The sequence below is a fragment of the Micropterus salmoides genome, unplaced genomic scaffold (genome assembly GCF_014851395.1).
Source record: "Micropterus salmoides isolate LMB-PRFRI ecotype aquatic unplaced genomic scaffold, ASM1485139v1 Ms_hic_scaffold_16, whole genome shotgun sequence".
NCBI lineage: Eukaryota > Metazoa > Chordata > Actinopteri > Centrarchiformes > Centrarchidae > Micropterus > Micropterus salmoides.
The window spans coordinates 19993371-20020031 of NW_024040707.1; the positions used below are offsets into that span (position 1 = coordinate 19993371).

Genomic DNA, 26661 nt, shown 5'->3' on the forward strand with positions numbered 1-26661 from the left:
AGTTTGATGTGAGTGGCTGGAGAGATAGAGGAACATATGACGCTGTGGTTCTCTTCACTTCCTGTAAAGTTACGCTCAACAGAAACAGTTACATGTGAAACACAGAGAAAACCCCCGAACACAACTTCAGAAGAGTGAGAAAATGGTTGTTTTCTCAACCGCCCAACTTTCCCCCACTGAATGAGATGGCATTGTAGGTAAGCTTTATCATGGTTTTCAGCTTATTATGCGACATTTTGTCTTAGCATTATCTTCACATTTTCCCTCCACAGCCTCAATCAGCACTTGCCAGGGCCTAGTCTGTCTTTGATAACATATAAGAGCAGCATTGCAACCACTGCAACATCTACTATTACATTTACTATTATTACTACTAAAAGTACTACTAAAGGCCTACTTGTATTACTAGAGATACTTCTACTATAGCTGCTTCTACTACAAATGACCTGCATGGTTCATAGAGAAAATGCATTGTTGTGCAACACCGAGCATCCTAAAGGTAAAAGATACTGTTAATACTTTGCTTTTTTTATTCATACTGCATACTTTTGGACAACCACTAACTTACTTCTTTTTTATACTTTTATATTTTATAATATATATTGTTTATCATCAGATGCAGCTGCTGCGTGAGCCATCATGGCACCTGCTACAGCTAAAACATTTTCAGCTAGTTGTAACATTTTATACACATCAGTAAATTATATGATTTCAACACAGTTGTTTATATGCTGTATATTTCATCATTATAAACAGTTATAATAAAAGTCCTGATATATTGTCATTGCAGGCTTGAGGCACTCTAATAGCCAGAGGAGCTGCAATGGACGCCCTGGCTGGAATACAGCTCTCCCCCATGAAAGACTTTGACCAAAAAGTGGATATCAGAGCAGAGAAACGTGAACACCTGCGAGGACGTAACAACTTGACTTCATGTCGCAGCCCTACGAGGGAGTTTGACACAAGACTGATAAAGAAGGAACTGAAGGAAAAGAGGCATCTGGAATTTCTGAGGAGGAGATCAGTGAGCCCACAGCCACATGACTTGTCTACAAACCGTTCCTCAAAGAGAAACCGTTTACCAAAGACATTTTCAATGCCATATAACAGTTCATTCAGCAAGCTAGAGACACTGCATACAAATATCCAAAATACTCCCACCGCTAATGGACATCGAAAGATGATTTTAACACCAAATAGCAGCATAACTGATGGCCCAAGTACCAGCAAATGGGTAAATGCTGTATCCTTTTTTATTGGGAGTGTTATTTCTCTAGAACCATATTTCCACATCCACAGAAAATAATACCTGCATCCTCCTCTCTCCTCATTTCCTCAGGCTTCATTATGGTCAGAACAGGTAACGCTGTTGAGGCAAGAAAAAAGGTCATGAAAGGAAGCAAGCATCTACCTCCACATTGGTGATAAATGAATCAAACCAGCACAGGACAAAAAGCACAGATATAAGAGAGAATAGGATTAATGGTAATATTCTTGACAGTCACATAACATTTCGTCCAGGGACTATCTTTGCTCTTTCATACTAATACTGCTGGGGGGGTTGTTTGTTTTTTGCTTTCTCTCAAAGGTCAAAAGACGAGCATCAAAACATTCATCAAAACAGAAAAGATTCAGCAAAAATTCTCTGTCCAAACTGAAAATATTGTCCAAAAAAAGACACTGCAAGGGACCAGTGTGCAGACAGAGTGAGTTGAACTAAATCTCCCTGAAACCTGACATTAAATCTCAAATTTGACATCAGAGGCAGCTGTGATCCGTGTTTTATATCTCTGTAATGAGATATTTTCTTCTGTGCAGGTCTGGTCTTGTCACTGTCAAGGAGTCAGTAAGTTTCAAACTGAAGTTTTAAATCTAATTTGCATGTTAAAAATAGTAGTTAACAACTGATTTCCTTGTCTCCCATCTCTCACATAACAGGATGTTCAGAGATTAACAGACTACTTGCAGGTAAACCAACCAAATAATTTGTGTAAAAAGTGCATCCTATCCTGTTGTGTGTGTTCTTTAAAGCAAGACTATGTCACTTTTGATTCCACATTATTCCTCTAATAAATGAAAAGTTAATTAAATATATAATCAATAAAATACATCCTTTCTTAGTAAAACACACTTTTATTTTACTGATAGTCTTACTTGGTCTTGTATGACCAGTTGCTTACAGTATCGTGGCTAATGTTAGCTAGATTTTGCTGTGTTACTGACATTACTGAAGAAAGTTTGTGACTCTTCAGTACTTGTGTTACTCTTACACTACCATTTACCATTATCAACATAACTGTCTGTTAGATGTTGTTTATCTGAAGCTACTTAATTTGGTATAACTTATAGTGGCTAATGTTAGCAAACTTTAGCTAGATTTTGCTGTGTAATTTAAATTACTTAAGTACATTTGTGACCTATACTGTGTGATGTCAGTTTTCATTCATTAGGCTACACGAGATGATAACTGATGCAGTGAGCAGGATTTATTCTAAATATCAGGTTAACACTTTAACAGAAGATGCTGACTGACTGCAAGCTACACTTGGTATTTGCATGTTGTTGTAGCTGTCTCTCTTCAGCTGTCTGCTGTTTTCTGTCAGGAGGCCCTGTGGAGAGAGGAGGCTGTGAAGAAGAAGCTGGCAGCCCTCCAGGAGAGTACATCAAACCTCATGAACTTCTCGAACACAATATGGACAGTAAGAATCTCCATCTGCATGCACAGGCCATTTACTTTAAATCAAACACATCCTCAGTGTTTCACAGTAACAGATTCCAAATACCAAACACATATTTTTTGTTTTATGAGGTCATGTTGTTCTTTGGTTCTCTGGTTGAAATTACACTGAAAATGTCTGTAACATTTCACGTACACAGCAGTGTACAGCTGCCGCCACCTCAGGAAGGCCTATGCAGTCTGTGGTTTGGAGCTTCCTGCTTCCGCTCTAGCTTATACTGCATAGGACTAGTGCAAGCTGTTATTCATATACAGGAAGGCGTGGCTCAGTAGCTATTATAGGTGCCATGCATCCTCATTAGCTCTCTTTTGGCTACTCTGGCTGTAATGAATGAAGGGGAAATATTGGTATTTTCCTTTTTGTTTTATTGTTTTTTAATTTGAACCGCTGAGGATCTCGAAGTTTATTTACTTTAAATTATTTATGCTTTTCATCTGTGAAAATTGTTTTTCACTCAGGTATGTTATCATCGGGCAACTTATATGTTTTTTTCCCTCCACACTCACAAACTGTGTAATGTAACAGCACATGCAGAAGACGTGATCTTCACTGATGCTGCACCTTTCCTTTCTGCGCCAGTGAGCGCAAACAGTACACAAACCATTCATTTTCCATCTGCATGTTACAGCTTGACATTCAGTCATTTCCTTTCTAACCCACACAGGCTCGCTGCAGTGAAGACATACTGAGAAACAAGATCAAGGCTCTGGAGGCGCAGCTGCAAGTCTGCCTGCAGGTAAGAACAGCAGCTGGTGGTAAAGAAGAAACCACTGAGCGTTACATATGCAATGGGATTCTTTTTCATTTTATTTCTTTGCAACAACCCAAAAGAATCCTAAAACAGCCACTACTGCTCTGCACTTCCACTCTGTCATGCAGTACTGGTGCAGTGTCTATTGAGCATCTTCGCCTGGAAGCATTTGTAGGTTTGACTCAGCAGTGTTTTTGTCCTTATAACAGAAGTTTCCGAGGGATGGAGTGAAGAAACTGGTGCTACAGATGGAGAAGCAGAAACTTATGTATGAGGAGAAGGCCCTGGTCACCCTGCAGAAAGCCACGCAGGACAAAACGGAGGCGCTCAGCAAGGCTGAGACACTGCAGGTCAAATGTCTATAGCTTGTCTATAACCAAAAAATGCAACGTTTCTATTTTAATAAAGAGAAAAACACGTCAATGTCACTGACATATTTGTGTTTTCTGGAGATAGATGTGTTCTGCTGGTGTGTGAAAAAGTCAGATTTAATGCAGTGTCAATATTGCAGCTGAATCTTAAAAAGATACTTTGTCTTTGCCACCAGGATGCGCTAATTACAGCAAAGGCAGATGCCATGAGGTGGCAGAGCCTTTATGAGGAGCTGAAGCTGACCTCTGGACAACTCAGGGAGAATCATCACCTTAGTAATGACCAGTTGCAGCAGCTGCACAGCCAAGTGGAGGTATGATATAGTCTGTGACCACGTGGACGGCCAGAAGTGTCAGTGTAAATGGTTGTGAAAAACATATGTGTCCTGTGCAGCTGTCCAGAGCCAGAGAGGCCGAGCAGAGAGAGGAGGTGGCGTCATTAAAACAAGAGAAGAATGAGCTACAGTACAACATTTGCCTGCTGGAAGAGGACAACCAGGCGTTAAGAGAGGAAATCCAGAACCTTAGAGGTAAGACACTCATGTTTTGTTTCCCTGAACCTGCAAAAGTTTAACGTGAAGCCATCATCGGCTCTATCTGGCAGTAATTCTGCAAACAGTACTCTCTGTAGCATTTAAAATACTGGAGAGGCAACATGGATCATTAATTTAAACTGCTCTTTGTTTCATAGATTGCAGCAATGAGAACCAGGACTTCATGATGCAGGGGCATCTGAAATCAGAGGAAGCAGAGCCGAGACTGTCGGTGAGGAGAGACTCTCAGTTGGAGGAGCAGCTCCATCACACTCAGGAGAAACTCCGACTCAAAGAGAGAGAGGTAAAGTGGAGATATACTGTGGGACATTCACAAGCCTAATGGTTTGTTTGATCATGAACAGGCAAAAATTAGTGTTTAACAAATTAAGCGATAAGGATAATATCCCTGTCTATTTTAAATATATTTATCAAAATGCATTTCATACTACTTGCCATCGTTTCTGGAAAGCATTTCAAAGATAATAGTACATTTTGCCATTTAAGGCTTACACACATCTTGAAAAATGTATTTCTGAAGATCACCTGCATTGTAAATGTATTTCGAATGAGTTATGGCCAACTATGACCCACATACGTGTCCCTTTCGCATGGTGTGTGTGCGCGCAGTGCGAGGAGCTGCAGGCAGAGCTGCATGCTGTCGAGCAGGAGTGTCAGTCCAGCCAGGCCCGGCTGTCGCAGTGCAGAGACGAGCTCCGGCAACTCAGCCACCGCCGCAGGAGGCCGGTGAGCAGTGTGTGTGTGTGTGTGTGTGTGTGTGTGCATATGGGGGAATTTGAAACTAAATGCCCTTGCCATACTCAAATGTTCTCATTTGCCCTTGCATTGTCTGCCAATAATTCTGAATGGTTTTACACTTTCAGCACCAATGTCTTTTGCACTTTGTGACATTTTGCTTCATTTGTGCTGCAGTGACCACCAAATCCTACAACAATACATATACATACATGAGTACAAATATCCAATACATAAATACACACACACACACACACAGATATATATATATAAACATATACATACTGTATTATATTTTATATAACATTTCTTCCCTCTTTGTTTAGACGCTGTGTGGCTCCTGGTGGAAGGTGTGTGTGTTTTTCCTTCTACTCCTTGCTGTGGCAGGGGTTGCCATGTTGTGGCTGTGGCATCCTCCTTTCCGGGAGCAAGCTGAAGACCTGTACTCAGACATAGAGACACGTATCGAAGAATATCTCATGAAAATGGCCTCTCCTCAACACTCAGGCTGTTTTAGGCCAATATGATAATGTCACTGCTCAAGGAGTATTATTTTTGTTGCTTTTGTTTTAAAGATTCTTTTAGGATGAAGTCTGTTGATGGGATAATGTTGTGTTGACATGTGTAGGATGTTTGCAGGATATTCAAATACAAGTGAACACTTCCAGTGTGAAAAAAGCAGCAAGTTTTTTTGTAATGTTTGCAACAATGAAAAGCACACATCAGCTGACAAGCTGGCTGACGTTAACAACATTTTAAGAGACTGTGAGTCGACAATGTGAACAATATAGGAGTAGAAAAATAGCAAGTATCCTTTGTACTGTAAACAGCTTTAGTCAAAAGCGCCACTTTGAATGATTCAAAAAGCCATATAAAACATAAAAAGCATTTAAAATACAAAGACACAACATCACTGTAATTCTTTCAGCTGTGATGGAAATAGCATCAGTGCTATGAGGTATCGGGTGTTGTTTTAGAGTCACTCTCAAGACAGGAGAGTAAGCATTCAATCAAAGAGCTAGTAGAGTCTTATATTATATGAAATAAATAAAAATTGTTACCACAACAAATGTTACCGTTTATCAAGTTTTCTTTAAAAATATTATAAGCCTTGGTGAAATCGAGTAGAATAAAGTGTCATTGTGCTCTGGGTTAAGTTTAACACAAGATACCTGAGATATCCATGGTGAAGGTATCAGAATGGACAGTTTTTTGGATGCATCTATGCATTTCAAACAAGGAAACACAACATGGGTCTCCGCAGACATCATTTACTGTCTCAGCTTTACAATGGTATCACTGATTAGTGGTGAACTATCGTCATCATCCACTGACCAACATTCATTCCACTTTGGATAAGATCTCATACTACTCAGTGACTAAAACCTTCCTGTGTCCCACTGGAATAAAAAAATCCCAACGTTTCCATGTCAATATATTGTAAGTAATAAAAGTGAAATGTGTTCAAAAGACTGCCTGCATCATAGAATGTTTTTTTCACTATCTGAGCTGCTTCAACTACTTTATGTAAGTAAACAAGCAATAATTAACATTTGTATAGTCACAATTGTTGGAAGACATTTTGAGATCCTTTACTTAGGTAAAAGTAGCAAATCTACACTGTGAAAATACTCAATTACAATTAAAAGTTCTGAATTTAGAATCTTAAGTATTACATCATTATCATTACTGATGGATACATGTGCATATAAGCAGCAGATTAATATTGTAGCCAGTTGAACTGGAACAAATTTTAACTACTATATACTATACTGCTGGACAGTTTAATCTATAAAAATGCAATGTATTTGAAGAATTCCTCATGTTTTACATGTAAACTCTTAACTTGCAAAGTAATTACAGCTGTCAAATCAATGTAGTGAAGTAAAAAGTACAATATTTGCTTTTGTCAAGTGTATCCATACTGATTTATACTTTCATCATTAGTACATTGGCAACACGTTTCATGAGAAGAGCTACTATAGCATGAGAAGTGTGCAGTTTTAAATATAGATTTGAAATTATATCTTTTATTTTGGTTTCTCTGGCTTATATCAGCATCAGTTGTCTCAGTAATGCAATGCGCAGCACTATGGTAACTACCAGCTGCTCGTGTCTGTGCTCAAATGACAGAACGAAATGTCGTAAATTCTACACAAATGTTCATGAAACAAACAGACATGACACATGGCAACCTTCTATTGTCCGATTACACTCAAACTTACAGACAAAACACAATTGTTCATTGTATTCAGTGGTTTTAACTGTTCCAGATAAAGCTCCATTCTCAACAGGCACTGACACAGCACATCCACCACACAGATCCACAGCCCCTGTCTTTCACCCACGTTTACCTGCATGTTCCCCAAAACACACCACAGGCCATTGAAGAGATGGATCTTTGCTGGACTGGGGTCAGTCTCCTGGTGAAACTGGCACCGAAGGTAAGAGGCTGTGGGTGTATATGGGCGATGAAGGTTTGGTAACATATTTCACAATATATGACAAAGAGGATCTTGCCAAACTCTCCTTTACTTACAGAGCGATAACCCTCTGCGAGATGAGGACTGTAGTTCTGCTGGTTGTTGTGGGGTTGTGTGTGTGGAATGTCACATCCTCCCTGAAAATCTGCGCTTTCAATGTTCAGAGCTTTGGTGAATCAAAGGCAAACAACAAGAAGGTTATGGGGATTCTACTAAAGGTACTCTACTGTATGTGTACTACAACCAGAGCAACATCCACACATAGCTAGACACCTGACAACTTTTTTCCTTTTGCTCCCAAGATTCTTTCTCGGTGTGACTTGTGTCTTATTCAGGAAGTCCGGGACTCTAAAGGAAAAGCAATTCAAGCTTTGGTTAAGGAGCTTAACAGGTACAAGCTTTCATGGGTTTAAAAAACGCAGATTGAAGCATCTGGTGAATCCTTTGTGACGTTAAACGGCATCCAATCATCACCTTCAATTTATCTCATTTATGCTGATGTCACCAGATTTGACAAATCCAACTCATACTCCTATGTGGAAAGTGAAAGGCTGGGGAGGAAGACCTACAAGGAGCAGTATGTCTACATATACAGGTAACCCATGTCACACAGAACACATTGCTGTTAATGGTCAGCTAAACATGGTATCCTTAACGTCGTCTTTTTCCTCTGTTGTCTTCTCCAGGAACAATGTGCTGCAGGTCAAGGAGCATTATCAGTACCGTAAACTAGAAGGAGAAGGGACCAATGAAACTGATGTTTTCTCCAGGCAGCCTTTCATCGTTCGCTTTTACTCCCCTACTACATGTGAGATGAAACAAAAGGCATCTGTGGAATTATACAGGAAAAGAATTGCACATTAGTACACACTATTACGGCAGTTATGATCTGGGGCTGTTTTTAACAAAGATAGACTTTGACTATGACTTATATCCAACTAATAGTAAGGCTTCAGATGGATGTTTAAATCCACCCGTTGAACAAAACTGTGTAGTTCTTGACTTTCTTAAGTAGGACTAATTTGACATGACGTTTGGGTGAATTAAATTAAATTAAAATTAAAAGCATCTTTCGTCAAACTAATAACCATCGCTGACAACAACATCAAACAGCTCAGCTCCAGTCACTCCAGCAAAAAATTCTAAAATAACAGTTACAAGGACATTTTACTGGTAAAACTCAGTAAAGAGTGTAACAATGCAAAAGCTTCCAGTAGCATAAAATCTCCCAATTTGGTGCCAAATGGTCAGCAGGTGGCACTGATTGTTACCATTGAAATACTTGTCTTGGTTCAGAGGTAGTCTTGTGTGTGTATGTATGTATGTGTATGTATATGTATGTCATATATATATATATATATATATATATATATATATATATATACACACATACATACATACACACACACACACACACACACACGCACATATACACACACAGATTTGAACACTAGTCCCACACTGGGACACTAGTCTGTATGTAAACACATTCATTGTAGACGTGGCCTAAATGTCTTGCTTTTTGTTTTTTGCAGTGGTGAAGGATTTTGTCCTGATTGGGCAGCACACTTGTCCCAAAAGTGCCATGAAGGAGATTGATGAACTGTATACAGTCTTCATAAGAATTTACAACAAGTGGAAGACTGACGTAGGTTAAACCACATCATCATCATGATTATGTGGGGTTTATTTGGTCAATTTGGTCTTTTTTTTAATTATCTATATCTTGGTTAGACTTCCTCAGCTTAGCCTCATACTTCCACATATGATCAAGTATATGAGACATTTCGATCTGCTGAACTTCCCTTTTTGCTTCCTTTCGTTCACCCAGAACGTGATGATCTTAGGGGACCTCAACGCCGGCTGCAGCTACGTCACCATCAAGGGCTGGAGAGCAATGCGCTTGAGGAGTGACCCCAAGTTTCGCTGGCTGATCGGAGATGAGCAAGACACTGCTGTCCGTGAGAAGATCCACTGCGCCTACGACAGGTCACTTACTACTGGAAACTTATTTACCGGTACTAGAATACCCATCATGTCAGACAATAATGCCTTACAGTATGTTTTTTAACAGGATCATTGTCCATGGACGTGAGATTATTTCCTGTATAGTGCCAGGTTCAGCTCAACCGTTCAACTTTAAAGAGCATTTCCATCTCACTGAGGAGGAGGTAAACGAGTCAGAAATATACCTTTCATTAGTCAGTTATATACTTAAATTGACCATTAATTCTGTTCTTCTGCCGGCACTTTAGGCTCTTGAGGTCAGTGATCATTTTCCTGTTGAAGTTGACCTGAAGCCCAACCACCGCTACCTCCTACGCAATGAGCTGTAGACTGCTCAGGACAACAAACCAGGATGTCTTGATTTTAACTGTAGTTTTACCTGATTTTAGCAAGTAAAAAACATATATATTCACTGATAACAAGTGTTCTGTCATGATGACTCCAACTAAACTCTAAATCAAAGTGGCACCGCGCTCAACTCAGTTATGTAAGACGCCAATAAACATGAGTAGTTCAGCGTGAGGGAGCTGCGTGTTCAGCTGCTGGAGTTTATATTGTGCATCTGAAACCAAAACCACATCAAAGCTGACATCATTTCATGAGCTCATGAAGGTATGTTCCTGCAGCAACAGACAACACAAAACGATACTTTTGTGATTCCTCTTTTTAGAGAGACTTTTTGTACGCCTTTTGATTATCTTCAGTTTTACAGTAGGCTTTGCAGAATATACACATTTGTAGTCATTTATCTAACCAGATATATCAGTTTGAACGTGTAATTTATGCACCATCTGTTTGACAGGAAGCCAGTTGCAGCGACAGCAGATGAGATACCTCGCACACTCTTCCTTTCTGCGCAGAGAGATCATCCGTGGCAATGCATTGTTTGTCTTGATATAACCTCCTAATATATGAACTATTGTTTTTGCCATTTGCAAACATGGAACAGAGTTTTGCTGATCTACTTTGTGATGCATTTTCAGGTAAGAAATATGTCTCTGCACTGTGGTACTTATTACTATATTTATTATTTAAGTATTTTATTTTCAAATGATGATGTTGTTACAGAAACATCTGTTCCATCATTCCCTGATGGGGATTTGGACTTTGAGGATTTAAATTTTGCTGACAAATTTGAGGAAGACAAAACAGACATCTTTCAACAAAACTTACCAACAAAGGAAGACGTTCCTCTGCACCAGGAAGCAACGGGTCAGACTGCAGTTTTGTCTAGCAAAGAAAATAAAGATATATACATGGCTGAAAATGTTGGCAAGGAGCAGTCTGATGATGAAAACCATGAGGAGGATTTTGAAAGTGCAGGGGTCATGGGCATGGACATAACCCCGGAGGAGGATTACACAAGCTCAGACGGGGATTCTGAACAGGATGGTTCTGTCTCTGGAGAAGGTGAAGAGGGTGAGGAAGAGGATACGGGAACAGAAGAGGAACCTGGGGATTTGTTGATGTCGATTTGCTGTGGCAACGAGCTCTGCAATGGCAATAAAGAGGACAGGATCTTTGATGAGGGACAACCTCTGGCCCCAGAAGGTGCTGAAAACCCTCAAGTTAGAAACGAGGAGCAAGGGGAGAGGGAGAGTGATGAGGAGGTGTGCTATTCTGAGAGAGTCCCTGAACGTGGCAGCGAGAGGACGATGAAAGGTGACGGGATTGAAGTGGATGAGCAAGAAAGGGAAGAAGAAAAGCAAGCGGACTCGTCTGATTCTGAATGTGAGGGCATGAAAATCTTTGAGCTGGAGGCTGACCATCCTTCCAGGGATGGCCCAGCAAAAGCCGGTTTGGAGTTTCCAGAAATATCAAAGCAAAGTCAGCAGGATCTTATTGCTGAATTTGATAGTGGGGAGTATGAAGACAAAATGATGGATTTCTCAGGGGAGGAGCACCAAGAGGCCGGTGAGAGCTTTGCAGATTATCCCTCAGACTTTTCTTCATGTGAATATGTAGAAGACGGAGGCAAAAATCAAGAAAGCAAAGACCAGTTGAACTCCTTGGCTTGTACGTCTGACAGCAGGTCAGTTGCAATGTGGAACACCTGCCTGGAAAGAGCTGTGGCGGGTGTAACATGGACGGGAAGAGCTGGGGACACTGACGAGGAGGGAGACGAGTACCTGTACAGCAGAGATTTAGAGGTGGATGCTGATCGGTTCAGGAGCCTGCGCGTGGCAACTGGAGAAAAAGGCAGAGGGGAAATAGACATTGTTGAGCGTGTGTTGGGCGACGCAGTGCTGACAGGGAGTGATGATGGAGGCGAGACAGGTGAGAGTGATTCCTACAGCTCCAGTGAGGATGAGGTCCAAGTAAAGGGGAGCGATGAGGATCATTTGAATTCGTACGATCATATTGAAAACAACAAGCAACCGAAGGAGACTCAGTTTCATGGTGGGAGCAGTGCAGCGTTTGCCAGGTGGAGCAAATCTGACGACTACAACAGAACAGATACAGCAGATTTCAACATAAACTGGAATCTAGACGTGTTAACGGCTGACACCCATCTCTTTGAGGACCTGTTAACCACAGAGGACACAGACGAAGCTGAAACGCCGCTTTCAGATGTGACTTGGCGTCCTGCAGAAGACGTCAACAGCTACTCAGCGGTAAAGAGAGGGGATGCAAAAACCACAAGTCCGTCTAACCAGGGATCCCTGGATGATAGCTTCTTCTTCACCACTGAAATTGAAGCCTCTGGGACCACTGAGCTGGGACAGTTGGGAGACGACGAGGACGAAGAGGAGCGGAACTGGGAACAAGAGCAGGAGAGAATCAACGCTTTCTTCAAGTTTTACGATGACAGCGACGGAGAGACTGGAAGAGAAGGTGAGTGAAGAGGAGAAGGGTATAATCTTTACAACACTGATGATTTTAAAGTGTTGTACACATTCCACGATTCATCAGCTTCCATTTGTGCATTTTTATAGGGAGGCAGATAAAAGTTAAGTTTTGTGCAGATCCACTGTCTCAAGTCATTCACTATGAAACGGACAGGTAAGCAGAATGCCTAGTATGCATCAACTTTGAACAATAACTAGAACCTGAGCTGCGACAGATCCAAACGAAAAAAAAAAACTGTGCCTGCTTCCTCCTCTCTCAGCAGTGACAGAGATTCACTCAGCAGCTCCACAGACAGGGAAGAGGACCTGAGCCCTGCAGACACATCTGAGGTTTGCATGTGGACACACATACACACACACACACAGGCTATATTTTTTTTAAAACTTCTTTGCCTTTGTTCAGGAATTGAGGGAGCCTGAAGACACCACGCAAATAAAGCCGGCTTGTGATCCCCCAAACACTCAGCCACCAGAGAATGTGCCAGATGTCAGCAACACACACATTTGTGCCAGGAAACATAAAGTGTGTACTACTCACTGGCCTTTACTGAACCTTCATATAGTTAATTTGTTCCTCAAATGTTAGGCTACTTTTACCTCTCTATCCTGTCCTTTGTTCCTGCAGTTTGTCAACATGCTGAAGCTGATACTGAAGATGGGTGTGGTGATAGTGATGGGACTGCTGATGTTCTGGTTGGTCACAGACCAAGTAGGCTGGTTCAACCAAATGTCGTTCTTTTAGGGCAAAACCTACTTTTTGCTCCTTAAAACCTGCTTAAAGATGATATAAATAAAAATCCAAATTGACAATATTTTCTTGTAAGAATGTGATGTGATGTGCTATGCATTATGGACTTGCATTCCATTATCTGTAATATGCAATTTTGTGCTTAATAAAGATCTATCTTTGTTTACAACGAAGCTGGCGTATTTATATAAAGGCATCTAAAATGTGGTGGACAGTGCATTTATTTTACTAAAACAATTTTGAGGTACTTATACTCGATAAATAAGTTTTCTCATTCTATTTTCTGCTCCTACTCATCATCACATAGGGAAATGTTGTTTTAACAATACATTTTACTTTTTAGTATTGGATAGTTACTTGACACTTTGCAGATAGAAGTTTTAACGTATAAAACTAAACTAAAAGGATACATTGTTACAGATTAAACCATGCAGGAGTATGTAGTTAAAGTGGTTAAAATGAGTTGTGCTAAGCCTGCTAATGCTTAGTAATAATCTAAAAAATAATATGACACCCTAAAGATGGCCAAAAGAAGAATAAAAAGAGAACATGCAACTGCTCACGAGAACACGCTTCACGTATTTGAGTCGAACCAACAACCTCGGATGCGAAAGGCGGACACGCAGACAGAAGAACTAAACCCCATGACCGCTGACATCAGTCTCCATGAGTTTTACTCACTGCACAGCCTCGCTGGTTTCTATCATACGGGCGTTTAGCAAAGCCAAAACATGTGTGTCCTTTTTTGACTCTCCATGTCACAGTGTTTGCAGGTAGAGTAACACACATGGTCACAAAGTCAGCGGGATCAAGAAAACAGTCCCGCGCAGGTCTCTAGTGCACAGGCTGTGCTCTCCTGATGACGATGAGGAGCTCTTGTGGAGGCAGGATAGCAGACAGTCGTATGAGCGAGGCTGCAGGAGCGGGTTGTGGCAGCGAAGTTGGCAGATTCAGAAACTAGAAACATTATAGTAAGAACTCTGTGGTGTCTGAATCTGCCTAGTTTACTAGAAACATTATAACATTATATATATATAATGTTTCTAGTTTACTAGAAACATTAGCGTTAGTCAGTATTAATCAGTATCCTGTGGGTGGCGCTGTTTAATTTCTGGAAAGAAACAGAATAATAAAAAAGAAACCATAAAAAGAAGAATGTGTCCAACGGAAACGGAAGTGATGTACCATTTGACTGAAGGTGCGAATGTTTTAGACGCTAAGTCAAACAAGCGAGGGCGGGGTTACGTCTCCCCACGCTTCCAAGCTGCCGTTTGGCTCCGCAGAGGGTCGTCCGTGACACACGCGCAGCTAAACGAGCCTCCGGTCGTTATCGGTGGGAGGAGTTATGGTTGCTTCTCCCTTCTGGGTAACTGAAACTACATCTTAACGGAAATAAGAACACGCAAAATTAACCCAAGCGGAAAGCTGAACGAATAAATCAAGCCAAAAAAATGTCTTCGCTAAGCAGTAAATCAGCGCAGGAAATTAGCGACCTGCTCGATGAATACGGGATAAAGCACGGGCCTGTGGTCGGTGAGTGGCTCAGATTTAACGTTTAACCGGACTGTGCGCCCGTTTTTGAATCAACGTCCATGCCAGCTAACTTCACAGCCCCCCCTAGTCTGTGTGAAGTTACTAAGTAACGTTACTCCTTTTGTTACGTTAACGGATGAATTTCTATGGTTTTAGCCTGTAACGTTATCCATGTTCATAATATCTTACATGTGCTTTCACTGTTTTGCACTCAGAATCCACCAGAGGTCTCTATGAAAAGAAACTGAAAGAGGCCATGGCCAAAGGGAAAAGAGCCAAACCATCACCTGACAAAACCTTCTACAGAGAAGAAGGTGACTCTTACCTGTGTCTTTCCTCCACATTCAGCAGTTTATACTAAAGATTTACTTTGATAAATGCATGTGTGTAAGTGTTCCAGTACAATTAGTTCGATCCCCGGCTCCCCAGTCTGCATGTAAAGTTGTGTCCCTGGGCAAGATACTCAATCCCAAATTGCTCCCAATGGCGTAGCCATAGAGGGGTGTGTGTGTGTGAGAAAATGTGTATGAATGTGTTGATTTCAGTTTCTGTGGTCGGAAACGTTAAAGAAATGCACTATAAAAGTACAGACCATTTATCATTAATAATGATCAAAATTGAAGCCACATAGGCCAAGATATTCTAACTTTTAGTTCCTTCTAACCTCACTGGGCTACCTGTCTTAAAAAAAATAGGTTAAATAAAAACATTGGATACTACACTTCCCCATAATCCAGAAATGTTGTAATGGTAAATGGTCTGTACTTGTATAGCGCCTTTCTAGTCTTCCGACCACTAAAAGCACATCATATTGACCCGTTCACTCACATTCATACACTGGTAGAGGCTAAGGTGCCAACTGCTCATCCGAAACAGAAATTAACATTCACACACCGATGGCAAAGCCATTGGGAGCAATTAGGGGTTATTTCTAGTTAGTATTTTGCCCTATATACCTTGGCAGCAATCTCTGTACTCGTGTTGGCCACTTGGGTATTGCAGATGTGCAGGAAATGGTACACTTTCCTTGAAATTTAGCCTCATGTTTGTGTTTTGATTTCAGAGGATCAAGTCACCTATGTTTACAGGACACCTGTAAGTATCACTGTCCACGCAGTTTGTTTGTTTTGCATTATTTGCCTCTTGATGCTGAGCGTGACCAGCGTGGGAAGAGGCATCTAAAGAAAACGTGACCCAAGAATTAACCTTCTGCTCGACTATACATACAGTGGGGAGAACAAGTATTTGATACACTGCTGATTTTGCAGGTTTTCCTACTTACAAAGCATGTGATATTTTTATTTTGTAATTTTTATCATACACTTCAACTGTGAGAGAGACGGAATCTAAAACAAAAATCCAGAAAATCACATTGTATGATTTTTAAATAATTAATTTGCATTTTATTGCATGACATAAGTATTTGATACATCAGAAAAGCAGAACTTAATATTTGGTACAGAAACCTTTGTTTGCAATTACAGAGATCATACGTTTCCTGTAGTTCTTGACCAGGTTTGCACACACTGCAGCAGGGATTTTGGCTCACTCCTCCATACAGACCTTCTCCAGATCCTTCAGGTTTCAGGGCTGTCGCTGGGCAATACGGACTTTCAGCTCCCTCCAAAGACTTTCTATTGGGTTCAGGTCTGGAGACTGGGTTGGCTACTTCAGGACCTTGAGAGGCTTCTTAGAGAGCCACTCCTTAGTTGCCCTGGCTGTGTGTTTCGGGTCGTCATGCTGGAAGACCCAGCCACGACGCGTCTTCAATGCTCTTACTGAGGGAAGGAGGTTGTTGGCAAAGATCTCGCGATACATGGCCCCATCCATCCTACCCTCAATACGGTGCAGTCGTCCTGTCCCCTTTGCAGAAAAGCATCCCCAAAGAATGATGTTTCCACCTCCATGCTTCACAGTTGGGATGGTGTTCTTGGGGTTGTACTCATCCTTTTTCTTCCTCCAAACACGGCGAGTGGAGTTTAGACCATAAAGCTCTATTTTTGTCTCATCAGACCACATGACCTTCTCCCATTCCTCCTCTGGATCATCCAGATGGTCATTGGCAAACATCAGACGGCCCTGGACATGCACTGGCTTGAGTAGGGGGACCTTGCGTGCGTGCGCTGCAGGATTTTAATCCATGACAGCATAGTGTGTTACTAATGGTTTTCTTTGAGACCGTGGTCCCAGCTCTCTTCAGGTCATTGACCAGGTCCTGCTGTGTAGTTCTGGGCTGATCCCTCACCTTCCTCATCAGGGATGTGACTTTTCCGGATTAATCCGTAATTCCAGATTTTCCGACCTGAAAATCTGACCCACGTGAATCATGCATATCTGTAATAAAAAATAAAAAGGGGGGGGGGGCTTTGACGACATCTACAGGCTGAAGTGTGTACAGTTTTCTTACTTTGAAGGTATCAGCAAGGATGTTCATTTGCCTGCAGCTACCCATTCCACACCTGCGCAGTGTGTACCACAGTCGCTCTCGCGCATCAGTGGTAACGTGTTGGGCACTAATACTGGAATATTACTTTTCCCAGTAAAGAGTAATGTAACGGATTACCATTTCCTAAACTGTTACTAATCCAAGTAACGCTGCGCTACTGAACGCACCATCCCTGACGTAAATGCACGACTATGTCTAATGTTTACTATGACTTTGTTGTCGATTGATCACTCATGTAGCCTATATAGGCTACAATTTGCTGTATGAATGATTGCTTTTTAAGTCGTCCTTATGTTAAAGGCTTTGGAACGTTATAAATTAACTTCTTGTGAATGGTTGTGAGGGGGTTTATAAGGCCTTTTTGGGGTGTTAGTATATTTCCTGCTTTTTGCCCTTTGCCAATCACATGCCTGCTCATGATCATTGATGCCCCACGAGGTGAGATCTTGCGTGGAGCCCCAGAGAGAGGGAGATTGACAGTCATCTTGACCACTTTCTAATAATTGCGCCAACAGTTGTTGCCTTCTCACCAAGCTGCTTGCTGATTGTCCTGTAGTCCATCCCAGCCTTGTACAGGTCTACAATTTAATCCGTGATGTCCTTACACAGCTCTCTGGTCTTGGCCATTGTGAAGAGGTTGGTTTCCATTTGATTAAGTGTGTGGACAGGTGTCTTTTATACAGGTAACGAATTCAAACAGGTGCAGTTAATACAGGTAATGAGTGGAGAACAGGACGGCTTCTTAAAGAACTTACAGGTCTGTGAGCCGGAATTCTTACTGGTTGGTAGGTGATCAAATACTTATGTCATGCAGTAAAATGCAAATTAATATATTTCTGGATTTTTGTTTTAGATTCCGTCTGTCACAGTTGAAGTGTACCTATGATAAAAATTACAGACACCTACACGCTTTGTAAGTAGGAAAACCTGCAAAATCAGCAGGGTATCAAATACTTGTTCTCCCCACTGCATATAGCAAATACATTTAAAAAAAAAGATTTGATACTCAAATTATCGGTGGCCCATATCTTAAGGCGCTGGGGTAAAAAATGTGCTATGGGCACCTAACATATGTTGAGTGGCCGATTTCTTGAGAGATTATGCTGCCTGATTTTAACAAAATAATCAAGTCAATTATATTTAGATCGCCTATAATTGCACATCTGTTTGCAGGTCCGGAGCGACGGTTCGGGAGACAGGTCAGTTCTTTTACAAAAATATATATATATTTTTATTTTTTTTTATTAGCTCGAAACATTCAGTGTCTTCTGTTTTCAGCCTTCCTGTATTTCAGTAAATTATGAGCATATATAAATTAGTCTAATTCAATAATTTAGTAATTGCTTTTTTAATTGTCTATCTAGTGGGTCTTACATGAGGTCAAGATCAGAGTGGACTGAGAGGGAATATGATGAGTAAGTTGGAATTATTCAAATGTAAGCAGTGGTTGCTGTCGCAGTTGGTGAGTAAACAGGACCGTCACACATGCACTGTTTTATGTCATTCTCTACAGGACATCCTACTCACACTACTCAAGTTCAAGGCCTGAATACAAAGGAAGGGACTTTGTTGACGAGTAAGTATTTATACAAAGTCAAGTAGTGTCGTCAGATGTTATCAGCTGATCAGTCTATTTAGGTTCAGTTTTGCTCAGATGAATCTATCATTGTATACCACCACAGAAGCTGCATCAAAGTGTTAGTTATTTAAAACTTTCATAACCCCATCCCAAGAAAAAAAACACATCCATCACACACTAAGAAGATCTGAACATTTTTGATGAAATGCTCAACCTTACTACTTCATTATAAATAAAGCTGTAACTAACAATTATTTCCATCACTGATTAATATTATTTTTAGATTAATCAAAGTGGTGGAATGTAAACAAGTATATCTAGGCAAGTGCTGTACAGATTTGTAGTACTTGTACTTTTTCGTCGACGTAATCGATTACATAAAAATTATCAATAATTCATCCTGTGTAGTTGCTAGTTTTTTAAGGAGAATTAAAAATTTGCACTTCCTTTTCAGGCCCTACATGTATGACACACCTACCACTTACAGAAGCTCTTACTTAAAGTCGACAACCATGAAATCTGGTCAAGAGGCTCCGAAGGCACCAAAGTCGTCTCGCCTCATCCCACTCTGGCTTCAGTTTGTGTTCTTCCTGGCTGTGGCCGCCTTCCTCTACATAGTTTTTTCCAACATGGAGACAAATGAATCCCTTAAAGGGATAGAATGATCTTTCTTTTTATTTGTGCTCATTTTAGAGGGCTGTTGTACTTTATTATGCATTTTAATTCGAGGAATGTATTTTGGTTTATGCCTTTATTTTAGACATTGATGAAATTGTGGTTTATGCAATATTTGTGTGGGTTGTAATTGCAGTTTAATTGCTTGCTTGCTTACTTATATGTAAAATATATACCTGTCACACAGCTTCAGTACATCACTACTAGAATAGATGAGATGCCACTTTAAAAAGAAAATATTACTAAAAAAAACAACTAAAAAAAACAACTAAAAAAAACAGATTCCTTCAGATGATTTCAGTGGGATCTGTAAAATTTAGAGATAATCATCCACAGCTCCTCCCAGTACAGTGCACACAGCAGTGTTTGGCTTGCAGTGCTGAATATGCAAAGAAATTTGGAAAATATTCACAATGTGCCACAGTACATTACATATCCACAGATCTTGATGTCGGCCATTCAAGCTCAGTGGATTATCATTATACGCTGTTGAGTGAGTTTTGTTTTGCGCATTGAGCATCACAATCAAAATTCCATTCAACTCTATTTCATTATGGTGAGATATGGACAGGGTGTATAAAAGATTTATTTAGCTTCCCAAAATGTTCCTTTTTTCCCAGCGTTATAGTACTTGGTAATAAGGGTGTCTTAACGGTTTATGATCCTGTGTATATTAATGTAAAGAGATTCACAAAATCTTTGTAGTATATCATCTTGGGGTACAACAATGCTTCCTTTTGTCAATTTATCAGAAATAATCTAGTACAGTTGGGACAGTTTTTAGACCAGCTGTAATGCAAGTGCCTCATGTTTTTTTTTTTCAGTGTTTAATAAGCATTTGGGGAAAAGTTTTATCTCGGGTAAAAATATCATACTACACTATTTATACAAGCTGTAATACCATGTTTGTGCTTTGTTTCAGCAGACATAGTTCAGCAATATCACACTTTTGTACTACATAATCCCACCTTTACATCCTGTAGTTTGATGTTGTGATTTGGTTTGTATTGCTGTTTTGTAAGACAAACTATAAAAGAGCTTGTATATTTAAACATTTGACACTTCCAAGTAATTTATTCAGGAGCAAAGCTACATTTTAAATGTGAAGAATAGTGTATAAAAAAAAATAACGAACCCATAGTATTGAATTTGTTAAGTGTTTTCCTCTTACGGAATTTGATCTGATGACATAAAAATGAACCTACATTACATGCAGTAATATTTGTAGACTGTCAAACATAAGTGATTGAACCCCGAACAGCAGCAGCATTTCAATCAACTTCAGCTTCTATTTACAGACTTTAAATGTGGTAATGGACATGTTGTAAATTACATAAGATGCATAGTTGGGTTAGACTTAATACAAAAATTCATTCCATTGATCTGTAGAAGAGTACACAATGAGCTAGTCTGTCTTTAGTGTCACCTGGTAATGAATACAAAACAATGTTTTTAAACTGCATATACAGAGACCTGAAGAGCCCATGTCAGTTTAGTAATGTTTTCCCACTCCATACATCTGCGTCATGGCAGCAGCCGAGTCTGAGTGAATTTGTCTAGCTTGAACCAATACTGACTCCGAAATTGAAATAGTTCTTACTGTCAGTTTTCTGTGTCCGTTACCTCACAGCTTGCCTTAAAAGTCAATCGTATCCATTGTTCCCCCTTTCTTCCACACTAGCCTCAAGTCTGGTATGAAAGAATACTCTAGTAAGTCCAGTAAGAAGTGACTCATCCAAACTGTACTGAACTGGGACCAGGTGGTGCCTTTTTCATAAGGTCCAACCAAGCTGTTTGTTTCTGTGTTAGGTCCCCTGCCGACTGAATCCACGATAGACACGGTGAGAGCCTTCTGTCTGAAACACAAAATGAGTCACTTCAATTCACTAGGGTTGCACAATTATGAATATGGACACAGACGATGAAAAATAAAATATTACAGTGCCTATAAAAATTTTTTTTTTAAAGTATTCACTCCTCAGGTGTCTGGGCAGTCAGCTGCGCAGCTACCTGAGCTAACGCCAGCTATAATTAGCAGCTACTTTAGAAACAAGTAAATCTAGTCTATTTTCTCCCTGAATATTATTCAATTTCACAGGCCAGCCCCCAGAAAAACTCTTGAAACATCTCTCTACGTGTGTGGGTGTGTAGTAGGCTGGCACACAGCCAAACCTGGAAGGATCCACGTTGCTGAATATTTTGTGAATGTAGCGCACGCTTCAACTTGTCTGTGTGAGTGTGTAGCTCAGTCACGCAGACCTGCAGCACATCATACAGCCACGACACAGACAGAGAACAGAGGAGAGAAACCGAGACAGTGGTGTGACCTGCTCGCCATGTCCCGACCTCACACCTTGCACGCTGCGCAAAGGTTGGTGTCCACAAATGTCCCGAACACAAGAAAATACAGGCAGAAGGCAGGGTCTCTGTAGATACAGACACCGCCATGCACTTCTAGTGGGTCACAGTGATGAGTGAGGGGGATCATTTTTGTACGAGTCTATACCTTTTTATATACAGTCTATGGTCTATACTTTGTGCTTTTTTTTAAGTTTCTTTAGGAAAATCCTACTCATACTTTTAAACAATAAGATAAAAAGGATCCAAGAAAATATTAAATCCTCTTTGATTTACTGTTAAGAAGAAGAAAAAAAAAAAACACGCGGCAACCATAGACTGTATATAAAAAGGCGGCAACATCCAGTGTAGGTACCAGATGTGCTTGGGTGCTCAGATCTGCCAGGGGTCCTGGCAGATCTGTCCTATTGTAAATTATGGTTCCATTTAGAGGAAAATAAGACGATAAAGCAGCGTATGCTTTAGGGCAGGACTACCTTGTGATTGACAAGTTGCTACCATGGCGACCTGTCAATCAGGCTAGAGTGACTTATATCTACTGCACTGTGTAAATTTAACCTGCTTCGTTGAACAAGCTTATAACGAGTCAGCTGTTAATTTTTCTGGTAAGTACGTTTTGTTTTAAATCTGTTATTAGCTAGCCCACATTAGCATCATGGTTAAAAATCATAGATAACGGCTGTGTTCGAAACAGAAGGCAGTTGCCTCGCTACTGTAATTGACCACTGCCTCAGAAGGCTTAACTTTCAAGTGAAGGCATCTCTGTTAATTGGTTTCGAACAGCCTTCTTACGGAAACACGTGACGTCAGCACGCCGTCTTGCGTCTTATCTGGCTGTCAAAAGAGACGGTAGTCATAGCAATTGCAAAACTTGAGGCTTCAAAACGGCATCCACAAACGAATGGGGGACGTCATGGTGAGTATGTCCACTTCTTTTACACAGTCTATGGAAAAACCCCAAGAAAATGTGAAAACTTAAATACTTTTTTTATAGGCATTGTATGTGCAAGATTCATGACCTTCAGTCATCAGTTGCCTGCATACCCCGTCATAGCTTGTTAATTGATAAGGCAACATAAGTGTTGTCCACACCTGTAGACAGAAGCACATCTGTTACTCTGGATACACATACACAGGATGCTTTCTAAAAATAACATCAAAGCTCAAAGGCTTCTTAAGGAAAAAGGAACTTACAGGTTCTGGTCTCTCGCTCCAGTTCAGAGGGCTTCTTCTCCTTGTTACACAGTACCTTGGCCACAGTAAGTATAATGATGACAGCTACAAAAAATGTCAGGCCAGACACAAGCCAGCTGATCACCATTGGACTCAGTACTGGATCTGGGTCTGAGGGTGAGAGGAGTTGTCTGTAAGTTACACACAAGGTGGCTTATCATAAATGGAAATTTATCCATTGCAACAAGAGACACACAAAAGCTGTACATCCAAGTGCCAGGAATATCTACATACAGTCTAACTGGTGTGGAAAAAAAAAAAAATGTAAAAATGCTATTCCTAACATATATTGTCTATCTAATGTTCAGTTTCACCTCTGATGGCTATAGGCAGGGGCTGGCTTTCTCTAGAGACAAAGGTTCGTCCACCCAGCTGGACCCGATACAGGCAGTAGTAGTAGCCCTCGTTGGAGCTCTGGGCATTAGGAAAGGTGAAAGTGACAGACGGGGTGAGAGCAGGCAGGGACTGGCGCACTGTGCCATTGGAGCGGATCAGACGCAGCTGGAAGGAACCCCCAGGGTACTGCTGCGGTGTGGAGCAGGTGATGTTAAAGTTGTGGCCTTTAATGACGGAACCAGACGGGGCCTCAGTAGACGTGTTGTACCAGTGGTGAGGAGTCAGAAGTTCCACTGTGATCAGTCAGAAAGGAATGAAATGGGTTATTGAAAAGGGTAATAAGAGTTTTGATTAGGTTTCAAAAGAAAAAAGATGGAGTTTGGATCTGAGCCATAAAACTAGTTTTCCTTCCAACCCTTAAATGTTTTTGGTGGGGTTAAAGCCATCTCTGTGGACACTGGAAAAATCAGAAAACTAGATGAAAAGATTCCATTACATGCAAAATGCACTTGCCAATACCAAATATCAAAGTGGAAAACTGAAAGAAATAAATCAAAATGAACGACAATTACATGCAACACAGCTACAAGCAAACGAAAGAATGACAATACAAATAGCAGTGAAAACAACAATGTGTAACAAAATAACCCAAGCTCAAAAGACTCCACTAAACTAGCTTTCTAAAGTTGTCAACTGCACAGCTACACTACACTACACATGTCAACGTGACCCGTCGCATATTTTTACACTTCAAGTCTATTTTCTTCTATTTTTTAACGCACAGTCAAGGCAAAGGAATTTCTAATCAAAAATGGCACAAACCTATTAGGGTGAGTTGTCAAACATCTAATTTAGATTACACAACAAAAAAAAAGTGCTATGGGACACAGTTATGATGGATTAGACAATGCGGTTACGACTCACCCACAGTGATGTTGATGGAGTTGCTGGGTGGAGAGCTGAGCAGCTGAGAAGGGAAGCCGCCCTTGATCCTGTACCCACAACTGTAGCTGCCCTGGTGGAAAGTCTCTATGTCGGACAGTGTCAGCTCCACTGTGGGCTGGGTCTGGTCCGCCCTCTGTGTAACCAGCGGCGTGGACACTCCATGCTTGTACAAGTGGAAGTCACTGAGGTGGTGACCCAGCAGAGCGCTGCAGCCGAAGCGAACGGCCTCGCCGGGAGAGAACACAGTGTGCGGTGACAGCAGGGTGAGGGTGGGCATTAAAAGGGTACCTGTGAGGGAAAGACACGTTAATCCCAAAATGTGACACCACAAAATCATGAAATGTGAATGATCCCATGAACCACACTCTCACTCAACTTATCAAGTGGGATATACAATGTCCAGGTTACTCTGCACAGGAGTGTTTACATGTACATGTAAGTCAAAGATGAAATGCTCAAGTATACTGAAAATGCATATATGTCTAACTGGTCAATATCTAGAATAACCTCTATGAATAAACCCAGCAGAAATCACTCTGACACTGCACCTTGGTAGATGAAATACCTCAAGTCTCACCTGAGCATTTCACTCCTGCATCATTCTCATGGGTGCAGTAGGAGTTACTGTGGAGGACAACAGCGCAGCGTGTCACACTGGACTCGTGTCCAGAGCACTGGACATGCCGCAGCCAGATCTCTCCACTGCCTGCACCAAATGCTGCACCAGGAAGGGCAAATTCAGCTAAGCCACAGCCCAGCTCCAGGCACACCACGTGAGCCTCCCGGCGGTCCCAGCCATGGTCGCAAACAGTCCCCCACTGGTCATGGCGGAGCACCTCCACTCTGCCAGAACAATTGTTCTCCCCATCCACTAGTCTGACCCCACCTGTGGACCAGATAGATGATTACTTTGAGACTGAAAGTGTGGAGAAGGCTGTGGATGCAGCAGGTTTATAGCAATCCCAGTCTTACCAAAAGCAGAAACTCCATCCCACAGAAAACCTATCAGGCCTGTGAGGGAAATACAAACATGGAATTATTTTCAAGAAAATACAGATTCAAATCCATTCGAACTGTCAGGTTATTTGCACTCAGTTGCTTGTTTATTAGGTACACCTAACACATAAACTAATGTGGAATAGGCTAATACAAAAGTCCTGTAATGAATGTTCATTTTTGGTGAAAACTGAAACATTTGCTGATTCAACTTTACGATAATTTTAGGGGCTGTAAGTTAGTTTGTACTTAAATGGGGTAAATAAGGTATCATAAACATCTCTCAGTATAACACAGTTCAACAGAACCACAAACTACAGTCTCTAAAATAACCATAACGTTAAATTTAAATAAATGCCTCTCTAAATCAAACACCGAACCGTCAGTGAGGGTAGATTTATTACAGGGATGGTGTATTAGACTGCTTTAATTTGAGCCAGGTGGACCCAATAAACGGGCAACTAAGAGCAACGTTACTCTTAACTACTAACGTTAACTTACAATGGTAACGTTAATATCTACAACGTTAATTAACTTAACGTTATGGGACAAGTCAGTTTTTCAGCGTTGAAAGATGCTAAGTCATATTTACATAATAACGATTCGGAAGTCACAAATATGACAAATAACTATTTCTTTTAATTTGGTGAATGAACAGCAGTTGCCAGTGCAATAATGCTAACTAAAGCTCAATTCGCTGCCGGGTTAAGTTGTCCCGTTGCATAATCACAGGACCCATAAGCTACCTAGCTGGAGAGCTTTATAGCTATCTGGCTTAGCTAACCATTATTATCTGCCTTGGCTTACCTGTTAAAAGGATATGGAGGAATCCCAGCATCGTCCCCCTCACCCTTCCATCAGAGGGCTGATGATGCTGACAGCCGTTGAAAGCTAGAGATCGCCCAAGACATTAGCTAGCTTACGTGCTGCTACAAAGGCTTCCTAGCTAAGTAAGAGCTAGCTGCTAAGCAACTTTAACCAACTGAAAGACATTACCGAGAACTGAGCAATGCTAATGCACAATTAATTATTGTTTCGAGATAAAGTGAGGCTGCTGATGAGTCCGCGTGCATGTCACAATAACTGATGTCCATGACTGTTGGGATCACCTGAGGAAAACTACATGCCGTCAGGCAGCCATACTCAGGACAACAGTCTGGGAGTTTAGCCCGGGATTGAGCTGTTCTCCCTGCGGCAGACAGAGGTCACCACATGCCGCAGCGCTGCATTTAAACCGATTTAAACCCATTCACCCAGCATCTTGGTGGAGCACCACTCTGACAGGGGCGTAGCTAAAAAGCCTGGACCCTACAAAGTCATTACA

General features: G+C 41.0%; 4 protein-coding genes and 1 long non-coding RNA gene across 10 annotated transcripts; 3 read left to right on the top strand and 2 right to left on the bottom strand.

Moving 5' to 3' along the window:
• The first annotated feature begins 21 nt into the window (after nucleotides 1-21).
• Nucleotides 22-6621, top strand: LOC119905596 (TRAF3-interacting JNK-activating modulator). Its single transcript, XM_038722770.1, is given in 15 exon segments — nucleotides 22-197; nucleotides 791-1234; nucleotides 1340-1381; nucleotides 1383-1485; nucleotides 1589-1706; nucleotides 1819-1846; nucleotides 1939-1968; nucleotides 2604-2699; nucleotides 3403-3474; nucleotides 3699-3839; nucleotides 4037-4174; nucleotides 4255-4390; nucleotides 4552-4697; nucleotides 5024-5140; nucleotides 5476-6621. Coding segments are annotated over 14 exon segments (1779 nt in total). The 5' UTR covers nucleotides 22-197; nucleotides 791-823; the 3' UTR covers nucleotides 5677-6621.
• A 95-nt stretch (nucleotides 6622-6716) lies between these two features.
• On the bottom strand, nucleotides 6717-8951 carry LOC119905601. 2 transcript variants are annotated; one of them, XR_005444843.1, is made up of 4 exons: nucleotides 8356-8951; nucleotides 7906-7980; nucleotides 7689-7798; nucleotides 6717-7601 (listed from the first exon to the last, which is right to left on the bottom strand). It is a non-coding gene; the product is annotated as an uncharacterized LOC119905601 (long non-coding RNA). The 2 variants fall into 2 exon arrangements; XR_005444842.1 differs by having other exon boundaries at nucleotides 7906-8951.
• Nucleotides 8952-10100: 1149 nt separating this feature from the next.
• On the top strand, nucleotides 10101-13409 carry si:dkey-183p4.10 (spore wall protein 2). Of its 3 annotated transcripts, none has more exons than XM_038722767.1 (7): nucleotides 10101-10251; nucleotides 10442-10622; nucleotides 10708-12474; nucleotides 12576-12642; nucleotides 12749-12818; nucleotides 12892-13011; nucleotides 13114-13409. In XM_038722767.1, exons 2-7 carry the CDS (start codon nucleotides 10580-10582, stop codon nucleotides 13228-13230), a joined length of 2184 nt encoding a protein of 727 aa, XP_038578695.1. In that variant the 5' UTR covers nucleotides 10101-10251; nucleotides 10442-10579; the 3' UTR covers nucleotides 13231-13409. The 3 variants fall into 3 exon arrangements, with proteins under 3 accessions (XP_038578695.1, XP_038578694.1, XP_038578696.1); XM_038722766.1 differs by having other exon boundaries at nucleotides 10237-10350; XM_038722768.1 differs by having other exon boundaries at nucleotides 10237-10350; nucleotides 12752-12818.
• A 1166-nt stretch (nucleotides 13410-14575) lies between these two features.
• LOC119905599 (emerin-like) lies at nucleotides 14576-20521 on the top strand. The gene is made up of 7 exons (XM_038722776.1): nucleotides 14576-14769; nucleotides 14985-15083; nucleotides 15833-15864; nucleotides 18389-18414; nucleotides 18580-18630; nucleotides 18729-18791; nucleotides 19249-20521. The coding sequence occupies exons 1-7, from the start codon at nucleotides 14688-14690 to the stop codon at nucleotides 19457-19459; spliced, it is 564 nt and encodes a 187-aa protein (XP_038578704.1). The 5' UTR covers nucleotides 14576-14687; the 3' UTR covers nucleotides 19460-20521.
• A 2-nt stretch (nucleotides 20522-20523) lies between these two features.
• On the bottom strand, nucleotides 20524-26519 carry si:ch211-150o23.3. 3 transcript variants are annotated; one of them, XM_038722774.1, is made up of 8 exons: nucleotides 26145-26519; nucleotides 25314-25352; nucleotides 24919-25227; nucleotides 24321-24629; nucleotides 23375-23689; nucleotides 23022-23171; nucleotides 22872-22919; nucleotides 21188-21325 (listed from the first exon to the last, which is right to left on the bottom strand). In XM_038722774.1, the coding sequence occupies exons 1-7, from the start codon at nucleotides 26173-26175 to the stop codon at nucleotides 22876-22878; spliced, it is 1197 nt and encodes a 398-aa protein (XP_038578702.1). In that variant the 5' UTR covers nucleotides 26176-26519; the 3' UTR covers nucleotides 21188-21325; nucleotides 22872-22875. The 3 variants fall into 3 exon arrangements, with proteins under 3 accessions (XP_038578699.1, XP_038578702.1, XP_038578701.1); XM_038722773.1 differs by having other exon boundaries at nucleotides 21189-21325; nucleotides 22847-22919; XM_038722771.1 differs by lacking the exon at nucleotides 22872-22919 and having other exon boundaries at nucleotides 20524-21325.
• Nucleotides 26520-26661: the final 142 nt, after the last annotated feature.

What these genes read in the sequence shown, in the direction of transcription:
- si:ch211-150o23.3 (XM_038722771.1), bottom strand. Translation starts at nt 26,175, where the DNA reads ATGCTGGGATTCCTCCATATCCTTTTAACAG. An exon ending in CCTGCCTATAGCCATCAGAG is followed by an intron (nt 23,172 to 23,374) that starts GTGAAACTGAAC and finishes TCTCACCCTCAG; the next exon opens with ACCCAGATCCAGTACTGAGT. An exon ending in GGAGCGAGAGACCAGAACCT is followed by an intron (nt 21,326 to 23,021) that starts GTAAGTTCCTTT and finishes TTTGTGTTTCAG; the next exon opens with ACAGAAGGCTCTCACCGTGT.
- si:dkey-183p4.10 (XM_038722767.1), top strand. Translation starts at nt 10,580, where the DNA reads ATGGAACAGAGTTTTGCTGATCTACTTTGTGATGCATTTTCAG. An exon ending in CGGAGAGACTGGAAGAGAAG is followed by an intron (nt 12,475 to 12,575) that starts GTGAGTGAAGAG and finishes GCATTTTTATAG; the next exon opens with GGAGGCAGATAAAAGTTAAG. An exon ending in TTTGTGCCAGGAAACATAAA is followed by an intron (nt 13,012 to 13,113) that starts GTGTGTACTACT and finishes TTGTTCCTGCAG; the next exon opens with TTTGTCAACATGCTGAAGCT.
- LOC119905599 (XM_038722776.1), top strand. Translation starts at nt 14,688, where the DNA reads ATGTCTTCGCTAAGCAGTAAATCAGCGCAGGAAATTAGCGACCTGCTC. An exon ending in AACCTTCTACAGAGAAGAAG is followed by an intron (nt 15,084 to 15,832) that starts GTGACTCTTACC and finishes TTTTGATTTCAG; the next exon opens with AGGATCAAGTCACCTATGTT. An exon ending in CCTATGTTTACAGGACACCT is followed by an intron (nt 15,865 to 18,388) that starts GTAAGTATCACT and finishes ATCTGTTTGCAG; the next exon opens with GTCCGGAGCGACGGTTCGGG.